This window comes from Mauremys mutica, chromosome 1, assembly GCF_020497125.1.
Source record: "Mauremys mutica isolate MM-2020 ecotype Southern chromosome 1, ASM2049712v1, whole genome shotgun sequence".
Lineage (NCBI taxonomy): Eukaryota > Metazoa > Chordata > Testudines > Geoemydidae > Mauremys > Mauremys mutica.
In genome coordinates, this window is record NC_059072.1 from 317821209 (window position 1) to 317839702 (window position 18494).

Genomic DNA, 18494 nt, shown 5'->3' on the forward strand with positions numbered 1-18494 from the left:
GAACCAAACAGGCACTGATGTAGAGGAGACTAGTTCTCTCCTACTTTGCCCTCTCTTTTACCTGGATGGGAGATGGAAGGATGGTCAGGCCACTAGCCTGGTACTTGGGAGAACTGGGTTCATTTCCCTGCTGTGCCATGGACTTCCTGTGTGACCTTGGACAAGTCACTTAGCCTCTCTGTGTTTCAGTTTCCTCTCTCTATAGCGGGGATAATAGTCCTTCCCTACCTGATAGGGAGTGCTGTGAGCATAAATACAGTAGATTTTGGGACACTCAGATACTGTGGTAATGGGGGGCGTGTAAGTACCTTAGTAAGAATAAATAACATGAGAAGCCCACGTATACAATTAATGGTTTTAGTGAAACAAGTGCTTGGAAACAAAAAGCAGGCCCAGGGATATGTTTTTAAGCAATTAAAATGCAGACCTTGGGTCACATTTAGACCTAGTGCATCTCAGCTGATTGCTGTGGATTAGCATTTTGCTTACATCAGGGCTGAATTTGGGGGGTCTCTTCTTGTCATTTATTTATTACTCTGTATGGAATTTTAGGGTGTTCTGATGGTTGGCCCCCCGGGGACTGGCAAAACCATGCTAGCAAAAGCCGTTGCTACGGAATGTGGGACAACGTTCTTCAATGTTTCCTCCTCCACTCTGACGTCCAAATACAGGGGCGAGTCTGAGAAGCTAGTCCGCCTGTTGTTTGAAATGGTAAGTCCTCGATGCTAGGGGCCTTTGTTGGTTTATCCAGCCCCTCCCAGCACATTGTTGCAGGATTGAGTTCATTATCCCTAAAACCTCTCCAGTGGATGGGTGTGCACGCTTATATAGCAGACCCTTCTTGATGGCTATTTGAGGATTGGGGAGTAAATTACCCTTGTCTCTGGAAGGAAAATGTTTCATCTATTTTCTCTGTTCCAAGCTGAAGGTTGGTTTCTGAAAATCAAGAGCCAGATCCTGAACTGCAGCTGAGAAATACTTACACACAATCTCACCCCAGGAACTGTACTATGTGTGTATGCAAATATGCCATGTACCCTCTCCTCATCCTTATTTGCTTCTGCACTTCCAAGATGTTGCCCATTAAAACACCTTGCGATTTTTAGGTAGGCTGGAAACTCCCCTCCCAACCTTTGACTTCACAAGAAGCACAATATGTATATTACAAATAGTATATTTTGATTGTTCCCCCACCTCCTTTGCAGGATCAAGACCTAAGAAAACAAAGGTCAGATATAGAATAATCGCTATCAGTCCTAATCCACAAAGGAAACCCACACAACACTTTCAAAAATGAGCCTGGGAGCTTGTGACATACCCAGGGTACAATCTGGACCAATGAGTATCTGTGTCAAACTCACCCTATAAACTTTATACTGATTTGTTGCTGTAGCCTCTAGTCTGGACTGCTCACAAACAGCCTCCAGCATGTAAGTCACTGCCAGCTATGTCTGTGTGTGTGTGTGTGTGTGTGTGCTGCAGCGTGACCTCAGTTCACTCCCTGTCTTAGATTCCCCTCCACCAGAAATGTGTGTCCTGTACTGCCCATCCCTCTCCTGGACAATACAAGTATGTTAAGTCCCCTTTTTTATTTAAGATAATAATATACCAGCTTAGTATTTCAAAAAGTTCTTCAGACACCTCAATTGAAACATACTGGATTAGATAAAACAGTAAAACAAGTTTATTAACTACAAAGAGATTTTAAGTGAATACAATAAATGAGGCATAAAAGTCAGAAAAGGTTACACGAAAAATAAAGATAAAACACAACTAGCGCCTTAACTGTGTTAAATGCAAAGCAAAGTTTTTCTCACCACATGCTCTCAATAGGCTTATTGGCCAAACTTCCTAGGCCAGGACCTCTTCTTCTGTTTAATGGCTGCTTCCTTTGTCTCTTCTCATGCAATGAATTGATAGACAGAAAGAGAGGAAGGAGCGGGGGTGCCTTGGGGTGTTTGTCCCCCTTTTCTATAGTGTCAGCCCCCCCTTTGGAAAACATTTCCAGCTGAGATTTGGGAGACAGAGAGTCTACAGAAAGGGATCTTCCCTGCTGCTCTTCCTTACCTGTTGGAGCCTCTTTTGTTTTCCTTCCTGCTTGATGACTTTGTTTACTTCTTAAATGCAGATTAAGCAGAGCACATTCTTTTGTTTGAGACAGATGTGTTTGCCACCACAGTTGGAACATGTGTTAATAACATCATACAGGGAAACTGTCATGGGCGGCAGGTCACATAGACTGGGGGCGGCTCAGCCTCCCCAAACATTCAGGCATGATCCCGCCTCCTGTCGTGACCACTCCCTGCGTGTGGCTCCAGTTCTCCCTCTCCAGCTCCCCCCCGTGCACCGCTGGTGGGACTGGGGCCATGCACTGCCCGCCTTCGCGGGCTCCTGAACTGAGGAGGCTGCAGCTGGCACTGGGGCCGCCCGCCCTCCCTCCCAGCACTCCTTTGGGGCTGGGGGGCTAGCTGCAGGGGGTGGGGGAAGGGAGGGCTTGGCTCCGGTGGGGGACGGAAGAGGTGGGGCCTCAGACGGAAGGGGCGGGGCTGGGGTTAGCCTCCCCCAGCTGGCAGTTCACGCGCCGCCCATGGAAATCTTGTAACTGCACATACAGTGTTGCTACACATTTTATCAAGACAATATTGACGAGCAAATGAAGTCTTCAAATGACACCTTACAAGGCATACTTTGTACAAAGATTGTTACAACAGTGTGTAGGGTGTGGACACAGGTACATTCTGTCACAGAGCTTAAATTCATTACTCTGCTATCCTGTGGCACCTTATAGACTAACAGACGTTTTGCAGCATGAGCTTTCGTGGGTGAATACCCACTTCTTCGGATGCAAGTGGTGGAAATTTCCTGGGGCAGGTATATATAAGCAAGCAAGAAGCAAGCTAGAGATAACGAGGTTAGATCAATCAGGTTAGATCTAACCTCGTTATCTCTAGCTTGCTTCTTGCTTGCTTATATATACCTGCCCCAGGAAATTTCCACCACTTGCATCCGAAGAAGTGGGTATTCACCCACGAAAGCTCATGCTGCAAAACGTCCGTTAGTCTATAAGGTGCCACAGGATTCTTTGCTGCTTTTACAGAACCAGACTAACACGGCTACCCCTCTGATACATTACTCTGCTAGACACTAAAAATCATGGACTGAACAGAGACACTGGATTTATGGGTTATTACAACAATCCGTAACCAACTAACCCCTCCCCCTTTTTGGCCTGTGACTGCAGAGGTGTTAATGGGCCACTCTACCATGAATGGTCCCTTAGAATACATGCTAAAGAATCTGTTCCACCTTGTATTTAGCTGTGCCATTTGGAGTACCTTTCCCGGACCCAAAGAGCTCTGTGTGCTCAAAAGCTGGTCTCTCACCAACAGAAGTTGGTCCAGTAAAAGATAATCCCTCACTCACCTTGTCTCTCTAATGTCCTCAGACTGACACAGCTACAACTACACTGCATACAAGAAAACAAGTAACACACACAGCTGCACATGTTTAACTCGCTGCACTGTGAAAGTCACCATTGACCTCAGTTTTGTGTGTGTGTGTGTGTGTGTGAGAGAGAGAGAGAGAGAGAGAGAGAGAAGTTAGGCACATGGGGAAGTCTTTGCAGGGTCAGGATCTTGGAAGACATGTCCCAGCCACAGAAAATGTCATCTATTTGTTCAGCACCGAGCACAATAGGGCCTGAAGCCTGACTGGGGCTGGTGCTTGCGACTGCAATCTAAGTCATTGTATTTTCACTTCAATAAAGGCCAGGTTTTATGCGCCAACAACAATCTTCATTGATGAAATAGATTCCATCTGCAGCCGCAGAGGCACTTCCGACGAACATGAAGCAAGTCGCAGGGTCAAGTCGGAGCTGCTCGTTCAGATGGACGGTAATTGGTGTTTAGATACCTCCGAGTTGAGCTGCTGTTTCTCTTCTGGTTATGTGATATGCTTTGTAGACACTTCATTGTTCAGAAATGAGTAGAGCTGGCAGAAAACAACCACCTCTTTTTATGTGGGGTGGGGGAGAAAAGAGATCTCTTTAATTCTGAAGTGTTCAAAATGGGCCCATCTTTTGGTGAATAAGAGTCCAGAATATTTCATTTTTTTAAAGTATATTTTTATAAGCATGAAATTGCTGCAAAAGTTTTGTTTTATATAAAGCCATATTCAATAAACTTTCATTTGAAAAATTTACCCTGCTCTAGGAGAAGCATATTTTGAACATTCATGCAGTTTAACACAGACATTTGTGTATGGTGCAGAGCACAGGGGGTTTCTGGAATACAAAGTTGTGAACAAACGCCTTCCTTGACTCTCCCACTGGGGACCTCTTTGTTTGATTTGACTAGACCAGACCTTGCATTGACAACTAGTGTCCTTTTATTAATAAGATTTACCATTGGATCACTATTCTCTGTATATGGACCATTTAACACCAGCATCAAAGGAATATTTAAGGTACAGGGGTTTGACTACCCCCCACTCTGTTGTGGCTGTTAGTCACTGTAGGGTGGCACCCCCAAGTGTGGAGGCACATCCAGAGGCAGATTCCAGTTTCCTGGGGCCTTGGACCTTCCTGGGGCCCGGACCTTCCACCTGCAGTCCTGCCCCAGTTTCACCCTCTCTGCCTGTGACCCCACCCATGGCCCCATCTCTTTGTGCCCCTTTTCCCAGGCCCTATCTTTGTTCCCCCCCATTCTGCACCCCCACTGCTGCCCTGCGACCCATTTGCTACTTTCTACCCCCCCCCCACACACACTCCACTGTGGCCCTAAGACCGGAGAAGCTCTATCTCCCTCCCCCCTCCACGCCACAGCCCCAGACTACAGCGGGGAATGAGAGCTCCCCCAGCCCCGAGGCCATGACAGGTAGAGAGTTATCCTGCCGTCCCAGGGCCGCAGCAGGGGTCCCAGTGCTGGGGCTTCCCCTGCCACCCCACGGCTTCTGCGGAGGCCCGGGGTAAGGGCACTGTGGCTTCTCCTGCCTGCTTGGCAATTCTGCTGGAGAGCGTGGGGGGCTTCCCCTGCTGCCACCCTCAGCTTCTGCCTGGGACTGGGTCGGAGGGTGCTGGGGCCTTCCCCTGCTGCCCTCCAGCTTTGTCAGGAAGCAGGGTCAGGGGGCGCAGGGGTGTCCCCCATCCTGCAGGGTAGCGGGGTCAGGGGGCGCAGGGGCGTCCCTTGACGCCCCCCGCTTCTGCCAGGGAGCGGGTTTGGGGCCCGAGGGCTTCCCCCACCCCCCGGCTTCTGCCAGGGAGCCAGGTTGGAGTGTGGAGGCTTCCCCTGTCACGCTCACCCGGCAGTGCTGTCCTCCACTGGGCATACCACAGAAAAAGAAGGGACAACAGCATTTTTGCCCAGAGGGAATCAGTTTCTTTTTTAATCTAACTGCTTGAGTTGGGGGGTGATGGAGAGTTTTTTACCATCCCTTTAGTGGCCAATACAGAATAAGTTGGTAGTTTCAGTTCAGTTCATAGTGGGCAAGTGTCCATGCATCACAAAACTACGTTGTTGGCAGTCTGGCAGCGGCCAAGAACTGAACTGTCAGGCAGAATAAATTGTTCTCTCCTCCCTAGAAGTAGGTGCTGCCTCCAAAGCAGAGCTAGGGTATGTTGGGAGAGTGGTGTAGAGAAGCTTGCACCCATGCTGTGCCCATGTACTGATAAATGCAGTGCCTCCTTCTCCAAGGTTTGTCAGTCCAGCGCCTTTAGCAAGCATGGTATTTGCTGTGATCATTAAAATGACTCTTTCCTACACTGTTGGACTTGCAGGAGTAGGTGGTGCACTAGAAAACGATGACCCTTCCAAAATGGTGATGGTGCTGGCTGCTACAAACTTTCCCTGGGACATTGATGAAGCATTGCGAAGAAGATTAGAGAAACGGATTTATATACCTTTGCCAACAGGTACGATTGCTACAAGCATTTTCCTTTAAATGTTTTTTCTAGGAAACTGTTCTTCAATGTATCTCTTAGGATTGTTCAGACCATTGATATTTCTGTTCTAAACATTGCATTTGTGGGGTTAATAACTTGGCTGGCTGTTTTCTTAAAAAAAAAAAAATTGCTTGGAGCTCAGAAACAATGAGCTATGGTATTTCATTGCAGACCCATTGATGGGTTCTTATGTTTTGAAACCAAGTTAGTTTTAATGAGCCTGGAATTATTGTAAATGTTGCAGTCAATCCTTGAGTGATCATCAAAGGAAGCCTTTGGACTTTTAAAGAAATATTGCAAATGCATTTCCATGCGGTTGCAGATGAATGCAGAGAAGTGGATCCATGAATTATCACTTCCAGGCTTAGCACATTGTAAATCACTGCTTGCCGGCCTTTATGCCTAGACTTCAAGTCACTCAAAATGTAGCAGACTGATTGCTTTCCTGCCCAAGCTGCCTTGGCTTGTATTGTCATTCATTCCTGGCTGTCACTTGTATACCCTATTAATTTCAAGAGTCGTATCACTTGAAGGTTGTATAGCTTTGTTTCTCCTTGGGACAGTGGATGTCTTGTGTCACTGCATGAGCACACAAGATAAGATGCATGTTCATGGTGACAGCAGTTGTGATTGAGTTTAACAAGTATAAGGACATTTTAATAGGTATACAGCTTGGTTTTTGCAGCTCACAGACAGTACTAGCTCATAACAGGATGACTGGCTTTATGACCAATTAGTCTAAAATTCTAGCAGTTTGCTCTTGTTTCTAACTGAACAAGTAGTGTTTTGACGTAGTGTAATACACCCTGCACTTCTTACATGAGGTGGATTTGCCACTGTAGTTGTGAGTTTACATTCTATCGTCTTATTCCGCATATGAGGAAGTTAAATTGTTCTGTGCATCTCCAGATGATGATTTACATTCATGCTTTGTAATTTGAGATCACCAGGATTTCAGTTGGAAAAAGTTTTAAACAAAATAAATAAATTGTAGGATCTGGTTTAGTGTGAATTTTATAATGTGATATTTCTAAAATGACATAAGGCCCTGGGAAAACTTAGGAAAATATTCTCTTTTAGAGAAACAATTCTGCATGTGTGCCATATGTGCATCTATGGTGTTCTGTAAATAATAAATAACCCTTCTAAAGAAAATGCCATCTCTCTGTACAGACCCCCTTTCTGGATTATAGGTAATTGTGTAAGGCACTTAGGTACCACAGTAGTATAAATCCTTTCTATATTTTCTTTTTCACTGTTCTCCATTAGTCACCAGGGACACTTATAAAACAGGAGTTGTGTTCTTAAGATTTTGTCTGCTCATCTTGCTGCTTCCCCCTCAAAGTGGTCATCCTCTGTTTTCAAGACATCAAAGCTGGTTGCTGTAGAAATGAAGATGCTGATGTAATGTACATTTTCCCTTGCAATATAAAACTGAAAAGAAACCCTCTTTCTCTTCACCCCCGCCTCTCAAAATAACATAAAGGGACAAACTTTCAAATGTGGGTTCCCAAATCACAAGCGTAGGACTTGCATACGCACATGCTTTGTGTGCAGAAAGGTTAAGTTGACTGTGTAAATGGGTACTTATTTAGTCAGTTACCATGCTGTGCACACAGCATCTGTGTTTGAAAATTGGCCAAAGCAATTGTTTCTAAATATAATTTCTCTGTTTTCCATGAGGTTTCAGCAACTCTGTTGGGCACCAGTTCAGCAAAGCACTTACGCATGTGCTTAAAGTTTAGCATATGCAGAAGTGCTTTTGCTAAATGCTCTCTGCCACTATGTAAATGGAAATATTTGTGTCATCAAGTCCATGGTGTTTCTAATAAAACCATGTAAATAATGTGCAGTCCAACTTCTGAACAAAAGGGTGTATCCCAGGGGTCAGGAGGAGCATCAGAGGTTTGTAGGATCACGTCTCTGTGTCTTGTAAGAATAATATTCCCTGCTGGTCAGCTGTGTACAGTGAGAAAATGATGCATAACAAGGTATGTGGTTATCCCAGAGACAGTATTTGTTTGTCTCAGGCACATTGTGCAGAATGAGGCAAATGGCTAAGTGCTTTCAGTCACCTGAGAAGTGTAAGCATTTGGTATGATTGCACTTGGAGCTGGTTGGGGGTTTTATGAAGTGTCTGTACAGGATATTTTTTAACTACATGCTCTGCCAAAAATGTGATCAGTTTTGTTTTTCTAATATGTGAGTACAAAGGAGACCACTCACCATAGGTGTTGCCCAGTGTTCAGGCAGGGCAGGCCAGGTTCTTTTCTTTCCTGGCACCCCCTGTTGAGAGCTGCTCTAGTCCTGTGGTGGTGTGCTCCTTCTGTGCCGCAGCCCTCCTGCTGGGTGCCACGTTGATGTCCGCCCCTTCTGGAGTATAAGAAGAGTCCAGCAATGGGGTAGCTCTCTAGGTAAAGCAAAGGGCTCCCGAGTCAGGGTCTTGACTCTTCTGTCTCTAGTGCCTTCTCTCATCTAGATTGCCCATCATGGTTAGACCTCTGCCTTTGATACCCCTAGCCTAAGGGATGGTAGAGCAAGCTCTCCACCAGCTCCCGATCCAGGGCTCAGTAAGAAGCAGCTACATCCTGCACCCCGGGTGCTACACTGCTGCTTCTCTGGGTCACTTGTACAGTAGAACCTCAGAGTTACAAACGTTTCCGAGTTACGAACACCCTCCATTCCCGAGGTGCTCGTAACTCTGAGGTTCTACTATAAATTTTAGGCTTTTAATAACTGGAATCAAAGATAAAGTCTCAAACCTTCAGAGAATCTCTAGGCTCTTCCCTTCTGGTGTGGCAACTTTGCCAAAGGCAGGCAGCAGGGGCTCCTGCAGTGCTGCTTTCCAGGAACTCAGAATGTATGTCAGTTCGCCTCCCCACTGTATGCTGCCTTACTGAGCTGACCCGTTCCTTTTGTGCGCCTCCTCCAAGCCATGCATGCTTTGCAGGTATGGCCTGGTGAGGCTATCTGGGTCTGGAGCAGCCGCTTATCCCCTTCCTTATTGGTGCTAGGTTTGTGTAACCCATCATAATGAGGCTTTTAATCTGTAGTTTCCATTTAAAACCTAGATTGTGTTTGTCTTTTTGAGTATTTGTGTGTCATAGTGACTTGAACAAAAGTATTGTTAAACTTTAAACAAGTGATTCTTATATCATAGCAAAAGGCAGAGCAGAGCTGCTTAAGATTAATCTTCGGGAAGTAGAGATGGATCCTGATATACACCTTGAAGAAATTGCTGAGAAGATTGAAGGCTACTCTGGTGCTGATATAACTAATGTTTGCAGGTATTTTGTTCGCTTTATTTGCAAACAAATATAAAATCAATAGTTATGTTTCTCAGTAAAAGAGAGCAGCACCAGGCCCTACCCACAATAGTTGAAAGCATGCTAGCAGCAACCATGTTTAAGGCTTGAATACATTTGCTAGCCCTATTCAATACAGTAGTATGGTCCTTAGAAAGCATGGAGTCTGTGTACAAGACGTGATGGAGTCTGCTATGGTCGTGGGAGAACAGACAGCCTGAGCAAATGTTTTACCCCCATTGTCTGCTTTCACCAACTCATTTTTTAACCTTCTAATCTAATATAAAGCCGGGTTGTTTGGTTTTTTTTAACCTTATGGGTTTAGAAGCTGGAATTTCCTGCTGCAGAGAGAAACAAGATATTTTACTTATTCCTATATAATATTTTCTATTGCAGTCATGTCCAGAGACCCAGTCAGGATGCCGATACTCTCTGTGCTAGATGGAGCTGGCTGGAAACTGGAATCTCTATTCTGCAGGATATTCCAAAATTTAAAAAATATATTGCTTTGAACCAAAAAGATCAATGACATTTCCTTCAGAATGGGAATTCCAAACTTTTGTTTTGAAAAAATCAAAATGACCTCTTGTTTTGATCTTTTTCAAACATTTCAGTGACTTCCTGTGCTCACTGGAACACTGTCAACCTGCCAGGCAGGGAGATGGGCAACTTGGAGACCCTGAGAGCTTGGCTGCCAAGGAGCCACAAGCCTGGGAGCTTGGGATCTGAGGCTTCCAGGGCCTCCAGGGTCCCCCAGGCTTTCCAGCAGACTGCCTGGTTTCCGACAGAATTTCATCAAAATCGTTGTTACTGCAAAACATTTCAATTTAGAAGAATTTGCATTTTCTAATAGAAAAACGTTCTGCTGGAAAACGTCCAACCCGTGTCAAGTACAAACACCTGGTCCCTGCCCAGAGGAACTTGCACTCTACGAACATGTCTCAATAATTTGCTGACCCATATTTCTACTGATTAAGCGGCCATTAACCTGTGTTGAAATGACTCAAGCGTTTTGAAATCTTTGTGCTGAACTGTACAATAGTTAGGTTAAATGTTATTCCTCGGGCCTGTATTTGCCCTTGCTGGGAAAACTGCAAAAAGAGAATCCAGAACTGAAAATTCCCCATGGGCCATGCTGTGAGAAATGAGCGACATTCTCTTTGCTGGTGAGCAGGGCTTAGAAAGGGCCAGGGGAAGAGTCTACCAGACGAGTAGAGCATAAAGATCTGCAGGCATCGCTGTCCTCAGCCCTGTGGATTAATATGTCATGTGTTTTGTGGCTGCCACTCTGCACTTTCCGGATCAAGTCACCCTGCCAAAACTGGCAGCAGGGCTGAATTACCTGTCAAGCTGCCATTGCACACCCCCGCCACCGGGACTGCACACTGCTAAGGAGGTTGAAGCCATGGGGTGGGAGTTAGGCTGCAACAGAGGGGAACAGAAGCTCCTGAGTGTTTCAAAAAGGAGGGAGCAGTTGAGCACAATTTTTTTCAGGAGTTTAGTGACTGCACTGAAGTCACAAGATTCATCTCCATGAATCATTGTAAAAGGTTTTCAGTTTTATAGTTTTAATTATCTCTGCACATTTACCATATGCTTAAATGGATTTGGGTACCAATGCATTCTTTACATCAAATGAATGTAGTGATCTTGGAACGTAGAAGTGAAGAAAGATGTGTTCTACATCTTAGAAGTTAATGCTTTCTTAAGTGTTCCTTCCAGTGGAGCCTGAGAATATAATCAAAATTCATATGGCTCACAGCACATACTACTGACACTTAGTTCCCATGTATTTTCCTTTGTTTCCAGGGATGCCTCTTTGATGGCAATGAGACGGCGCATTAACGGCTTAACCCCAGAAGAGATCCGTGCACTTTCTAAAGAGGAACTTCAGATGCCCGTTACCAAGGGAGACTTTGAGCTGGCTCTGAAGAAAATCTCCAAGTCTGTTTCAGCTGCAGACTTGGAGAAGTATGAAAAATGGATGGCGGAGTTTGGATCTGCTTAACCTCAGTGACATCTCTTCTGTGCTATAGTTTTTTTTATCTTTTCCCATTGTAAACTGTAAAATGAGTTAGAAATGTTTTAAAAGGTTTAATAAAAGGTTTGATATATTTTTTTTCTTCTGGTGACAAGAATCTCCCCTCCCACCTCCCCCTTTTAAATTTTGTTATGCTTGAAAAGAACAAAAGTGGTAACCCACACGAGACATAAAGATGCTTTCTGACTGAATAGTAAAATGCATAAATAGCAAGGGAAAAATACACTTTTGAAGATAAGCTGCACTTTTCCAGTTAATGTCAGTGTTCCTTATTTTCACACACACTAGTCTTTCATGGCCCAAATCTGTAAATCAGACATGGGAGGGTGATGAGAGAAGCTAGCAGAGACTTGCTGCACACATTATTTGTAGGAATTGCTATATTTCTAGTAAGGATCAGGTTCCTTGCCCTTGTATGTGGCACCGAAGTTACTGTTTGGCTGCTGCTTCTCCTTTCTCTAGGTTATTCTGAGCAAAGTACATGGGTAAAATTGGCCTTGTTTACAGTAAGCAGAGAGCAGTTTGCATCAAGACTCAAATTGTTAATGATTTTGTTGGAAACTTTCAGCCTGATTTTCCTCTCACTCTCACCAATTTTACACTGGTGTAACTTCACAGACTTCTGTGGTGTTACTCCTGACTTTACGCCAGTGGAAGTGAAAGGAAAATTGGGGCACTTGATTTCTTTTGGTCAATCTTAGGCCACATTTGCACCAGTTTAACCAAAGCTGTGATTTTAAAATGGATTTTAGTTGACCCTCTACTCTTGCACTATTACTCATCCCCCTATATTTTGTTTGTGTTTTCTAGATATATTTTATTCTTATTTATTAAACACCAGTAGTGTGCTTGACTCAATTCAAGACTAATACTAAGCCCGTTCCTGCTCCCAGAAGACAGACACAGGACATGGGGCTCTCGTTTTCCTATCAGTCACGAATACTCTCTTTCCTAGACTTGGTACAGGACAACATTTGTTTACGCTGTGGAACTGTTTTTGCAGTTAAAACTATTTTATGCTGTTTTCTTAAATGTGTAAAAATGCTTCGACTGGGAAAATGATTAATTTCAGTAGATTGTCTCTTCTACCCTCCCTCCCCCCATGCCAATGTAGTGCTGAAAAATGCTGGATTGGCAGCTTTGGAGAATGAAGGCCTCCGTTCCAGAGTGTGGCTGTCACACTGGAAGTGGCTGTGCTGGCCCCTCGCCGCACGAGTTTGTCTGTGGTTCTCATATCTGATATACTGGAGCTTCCTCCGCTTGGAACAGAGAGAGAGTTCAGTTTCAGTGGCCATCCTGTCCTTGGCCTCTCTGCTGAGGCTGTCAATAAGGCCACCAGTTGTGATGATGGGGATTGTAACATCGACCTGTTCCTTAGGATTTAGACCAAATCCACTTTTCATATAATCACCAAACTGCTATGGCATGGAAGCAACTTCTTGCTACAACTGACTTTGACCAGACCTAAAAAGTTTCCATCTGCCATTATTACTCCACTGAGCTAGCCAGTCCTTCATAGTACCTGTGGGACATGGCCAGAATTGTTTAGATGAATTGCTAGTGCAAACACAACTCTGGCGCCTCACCCATTCACTTGTTAGGGGAGAGAGACGCCTGGGATTTATTCTAAACAGTTCTACAGCATATAACTGGTTATGTGGGCTACATTTGCAATAGTTTTGCCTTGGATTCATCTGTTGATACCTTGGATGTAGACAGCACCTTGGGCTGAGCCTGTGAATGGTACGGTTTGCTCTTTTCAAACAAAAGGGCTGCTCTAACTTGAATGGGAAAAATGCTAATAAATGTCCTGATGACTCTCATTCATGTTGCGTTGTACTTTTGTTTGGATGCAGACTTTGGACTCGACTGTGGTTCTTCTGGCCCAAGCCCCTGTGGCTGACTTGGGCACAATGCCTGAGCTCTGGCAGTGGAAGGGGAGCACAGTTGCTGCAGAGACCTTCCAAAGGGTGCAGCATTTGCTCCACTGGCCAGAGCTGGGGGAAGGGAATTGTGGGCCCTGCTGTGCTGTACCCCTGCCGGGGGAGGCTACGGGGCTCAGGGAACGCATGGACTCTCATTGTGGTCATCCCTTGCATGGTGGAGAGAGAAGGCTCCATTTGCCCTCTTTCCTCTGACCAGTTTCCTGCACTTGTGCAGAGCTGGGCACATTTGGACCCCTGGTGTTTTCACATATCACTAATGATACGTCTGACCATCAGACTAAATAAAGAGGCAGTCTTGGAAGTTGCAAGAGGAGCAAGTGGAAACCGAGTGTAATCTGTATTGTTCTAGAACAGAATTCATCCCTACTCAGGCGGTCGGCACAAGCCCTGTGGGCTTAAATGGGATTTAATTGGTTCATTGCCCTTTGCACAAGAATGAATGTCACCCCTAGTGAATAGCTGAGCCTTTCCTGCGGGGGAGAAAAGCTTTTTAAAAATTGCGAGCGTCCATAATTACTCCTTGCTCCTTCGTGGGTGATGAAGCTGTCAGGCATTGCACTTTCCTGTAATTACTTATGTTCATTTGATTTTAATGTTATTCTTTCATGTGGCTACTACATGGACACTGCAGAAATTAAAGGACCCAATGAGAATCTCTAATTAGTACTACTGGAGTAGTGCCTTGGTCCCCCATTGTGCTAGGCACTGTACAAACAGAGAGAGAGAGTCCCTGCCTGAAGAGCTTACAACCTAGGCAGACAGAAGACTGGAGGGGAGCTGGAGGCAGGAAGTGACTTGCCCAAGGCAATGCAGCAGCTCTGGGACAGAGCTGGAAACAGAAGCGCTTCTCCTGATACCCAGTCAGGTGCCCTACCCACTAGATCATGCTGCCCTCCTCTGTAGGTCCATCTTGTACAGGGGTGCCCGGGGGGGGGGGGCAAGCGGGGCACTTTTCCCCGGGCCCCACAGGGGCCCCCACGAGAATATAGTATTCTATAGTATTGCAACTTTTTTTTATGGAAGGAGCCCCCAAAATTGCTTTGCCCCAGGCCCCCTGAATCCTCTGGGCGGCCCTGATCTTGTAACAAAAGTCTCCTTTGCTACCGTGATTTGCTAGGGTTGGTTGCCTCAGTAAACGGGTCACGCTTGGGGAATCATAGTCATTGACTTTTCCCTCCTACCCCTTCAAATTCTGATCCATGTTTTGGGCTTTGAACATTACACTTCAGCTTCTGATCTGGTAGGTGCGGCTGTAACTCCAGTGAAATCAAAGGGGTTGTACTTGCTACAAGTGACCGCAGGACTCTAACGTTGCTCTCTGGGCTGCTGCACCATCCGAGTGGCCCCCGCAAGGTGCGTTCAGCCGCCGGGATTCAGAAAGTCTCAAACGTCCGCATGTTCTTTTGCGTCATGTGAGGCAGTGACCCACCTGCCAATGAGCACGCTGGGAGGATGGAGTGATCTTAGGAGAGGTTTCATTACCCTTAGCTCCTCACACTCAAACTGCCACTTTAAAGTGTTAAGCCACCACATCGCATCATCGGAGCCATCTGTGAAACAAAATTCAGTGTGGTGGGGATTTAAATATTCAAACACCTTTTGAACCCATCCACACATGCAAGACCAAAATGTTATATCACTGAGCCCCCCATAATGAGCCTTCTCTCCCCCACCTCAATCAATTTTCTTGTGTTGATGGTGCCCTTATAGAAATGTATTTCACAGCTGCAGCACAGACTTGTGAAAATGCCCCCAAATCACAGATTTTATTTTTTATCTGTATCATGGTAGTGCTCAGAGGGCCCAGCCAGGATCAGGGCCTCGTTGTAAAACCACACTGTAAGAGTCTCTGCCCCAAAGACTTTGCAAGATAAGGCCCTAATCCTGCATTGCAGCTCCCTGCAGTTGGACCCTTGAACTGGCACAAAGCCCCACTGAGGCCAATGAGGGCTCTGCAGGAGTCTACCTCACCTACCAGTTTGCAGGATATAAGAGTGAATGGGGAGGGAGGGCAAGGCTAACCGTGACAAGAGCTCATGGTTGCCTAGATTACCTATGGGCACAATTAGCAGGAATCAGTTGACGTTAAAAAAAAAATCTCTGTAATTGTGACACAGTAAGACATAGCTTTCATTTGGTGATGCCTGAACTACCATGGGCACAAAGTCCAAAAGAACTGCAATATAGGACAACAATTGGATCACTTTGTGTATATATATTTTTGTTCAATGTGTGGCCTCTCCGTATTTTGTACCTAAATTACAGGGGAACTTGTTTTAAAACAGTATTAAGGTATCTCTTTCCAAACATCTGTGAACGTCTCTCCTGCTGGCACCATTGACTTTGTAACCTTAATAAATTGGTTGTATTGCTAAACATGGAGAGTCTTTCTCTGTTTGCTCTTGAAAATGTTTTCCTGATGTTTGATCTAGGACTCTCCCACCATAGATGGAGATTTTTCAGCATGTGGTGTTGATATTTGAGTCACTAAAACCCTTGGCAGCCAGGGATTGATGTTCACAGAATCTGTGTGTTGGATGGAGCCATCAGTCATGCTTTCCGTTCTCAACTGGCTGTTTGTGGCCACAAGCTATAAAACAGTATACGCTGCATGGCTGATGCTGATGGAGGAAATGGGAAAGGCCCTCTCTGAGTTAATGCCCTGCTCAGACCTCTCACAGCTGTTCAGCTCTACTTTATTACCTACTCCTGGGGCCTGAAAGGCTAATCAGGCACTCAAGAAGCTATATGATTAACAGCTTGCTAACCAGGCCTTTGGGAAGGGTAAGCTCCAGTAACTGTCAGAGGAGAGGGCACATGGCAGAGCTGGGATGAGAACCCAGGTTTCCTCAGCCCAAGTTGTGTGTTTGTTTTCTAATTATGTTAACTTTTTAAAAGGTGTTTTGTGGTCACAATAGTCTCCAACACTTCAAGAATGAAGCTTGCTGACCAAAGGACTGTTCTTTCCATTGCGGAACCTGCGGATCCATTCCACCAGCTGAAAGGAAGGTAATTTCACATAGAACCTGTAGTTCGCCCATTTAAAACAAGAGCACACAAAGCTGCACCATACTGCTCTGGTCACTGTGAAGGTGAAAGAATGTGCACACACCTTGGAAAGGGAGAGAGTGCACCAAACTATCTGGATAGTTAGAGAAACAATGAGATCATGTGAAACCAACCGAGGAGGAAATGTGGAAAAAATCTTCCATCAATTTTGGAATAAATTGTCCTGAATCAGGTCCAGGAATGTAAGCTGCAATTAGAGATTGCTGTTCCTATCTGCGATTACAGAGCTTGGCACATTTTGAGCATGACTATAATGCAAATTATATTATTGTCCATTTGTGCATAAGTGAAAACCTGGGAGAGTGTAAAGTGTGAGTGGTACTCAGTCACCGGTGTAAAGTGAGTGGGCGTAATGGATGTGGCCTGATTTGACTCAGCAAAGTGTCCACAAAGCAAAGGCACAAAGGGACCATTCGTAAGCCAGTGGCAGCTATGCAGCCAGGCAGTTTCTCAATGTGCCCATAAGGGAATAAAACTTGTATAAAGCCACCAGTGGTGGGGGTGAGGGTTGCTGCAGTAAACAGCTGACACTATGGAGGAATTGTAGCCATGGGGTTGTCAGCTGAGCAGTGAACTGGCTTCAGAAGTTTTCTTTTATGCTACAGTCTACTTCTGTAATGGCCAAGAGACCCAATGTTCCTATATCATCCAATGTAAACCCATGAGGCTGAGCTGCTGTAGATAGGTCACGTTGTATGCCATTGATAAGCTGGAGAGGGGGTAACTTCAATTCAGATAACGAGGTGAGTGACCTCCCCCCACATCATCAATGTCCCTTCAGAAGGAATGGTCCTCACTGCATCTGCATAAACCACACACGTCATAGCCTGGATTTCACCCTAAGGGAACTGGGACTAGGGTGACCAGATGTCCCGATTTTATAGGGACAGTCCGGATATTTGAGACATTGTCTTATATAGGCGCCTATTACCCCCCAACCCATGTCCTGGTTTTTCACACTTGCTGTCTGGTCACCCTAACTGGGACCACAGATAACTGAACTGCATGAGCCAGTAGCAAAAATCCCCAACGCTAGATGGGGAGGGCTCTGAGTTACTACAGAGAATTCTTTCCGAGGTGTCTGGCTGCCGGGTCTTGCCCACATGCTTAGGATCTAACTGATCACCATATTTGGGGTCGGGAAGGAATTTTCCCCCAGGTCAGATTGGCTGAGACCATGAGGTATTTTTCGCCTTCCTCTGCAGCATGGGGCACAGGTCACCTGCAGGTATAAACTCGTGTAAATGGTGGGTTCTCTTAACTTGAAGTCTTTAAATCATGATTTGAGGTTAGGGGTCTATTTCAGGAGTGGACAAGATTCTGTGGCTTGCAATGTGCAGGAGGTCAGAGATGATCATGATGGTCCCTTCTGACCTTAATGACTATGAATTTAAATCACACTTCTGTCTTGCAGACTGGAGGTGACTTTTGAATCATTGCATGACCCTTGCACAGCCAGTGGATTGAGCAGCACATGTTTTAGGCCTTCTCTACCTTACAAGCATAACCCTGTTTCTGTAACCAGTTAATGACCTGTTCCTCTGACCCAGTTACAACAAACTCGGTTGAGCTGTGGCCACAGGAGCAGCTTTTTGCACAATAGAAGTGTGGTTTTTTTCCCCCATCAGTTACAAGACCTTACTACCTAACTGTGTCTGCATAAGTGCATTCTGGGAAACTCTGGGCAGCAATCCCATAGCAGCTCAATAGAGAATCAGGAGAAGAGGGGCAAGGTACTGTGGTGTTCCCAGTTCTCATGGCTGTCCCTCTAGAGTTAAGGGGGTGTGGCTGTGCTGTGTGCTAACTGCATCACCTGGTTTCTGTAACCGTGTGGCTTCATGTTCTTTCTTGTAACACTAACACTCTTCTCAGGACTAGGTGGCGAGACTTCACTGAGTATTTATTGCTTTTTTGAATGTTTGAGTTTGGGGTTTTGGAGTCCCCTGGGCCCAGCCGGACCTAGGAAGCAGTTGTGTGCCAGCAGCGTTAAAGCTCCATCTCAGTGAAGGGTTTTGTCAGGGAAGACTACTTCTGATGTGCAGCGAAAAACACTGCTGTGTTCTCTCAGGAGCACTGTCCTCGGGCACAGCAGTGTAGCTTTGTGCAAAGTATCCCAAAATGTATCTTCTTAGCTTAACAAAGACACAGACACTCTGAGCCCGATCTCAGCCCCTTGCTGTCATTAGCGAGCAGTT

The 18494-nt window shown here is 45.4% G+C and overlaps 1 protein-coding gene across 2 annotated transcripts in view; it reads left to right on the forward strand.

Moving 5' to 3' along the window:
- The window catches only part of KATNAL1 (katanin catalytic subunit A1 like 1), a 63052-nt gene extending 49955 nt beyond the window's left edge, over positions 1-13097 (forward strand). For both annotated transcript variants that reach the window (XM_045016696.1, XM_045016704.1), the window contains exons 7-11: positions 553-711; positions 3767-3893; positions 5774-5908; positions 9099-9225; positions 11053-13097. In XM_045016696.1, the coding sequence (XP_044872631.1) occupies positions 553-711; positions 3767-3893; positions 5774-5908; positions 9099-9225; positions 11053-11251 (747 nt within the window). In that variant the 3' untranslated portion in view covers positions 11252-13097. The remainder of the gene's footprint in view (positions 1-552; positions 712-3766; positions 3894-5773; positions 5909-9098; positions 9226-11052) is intronic.
- The last annotated feature ends 5397 nt before the right edge of the window (positions 13098-18494 follow it).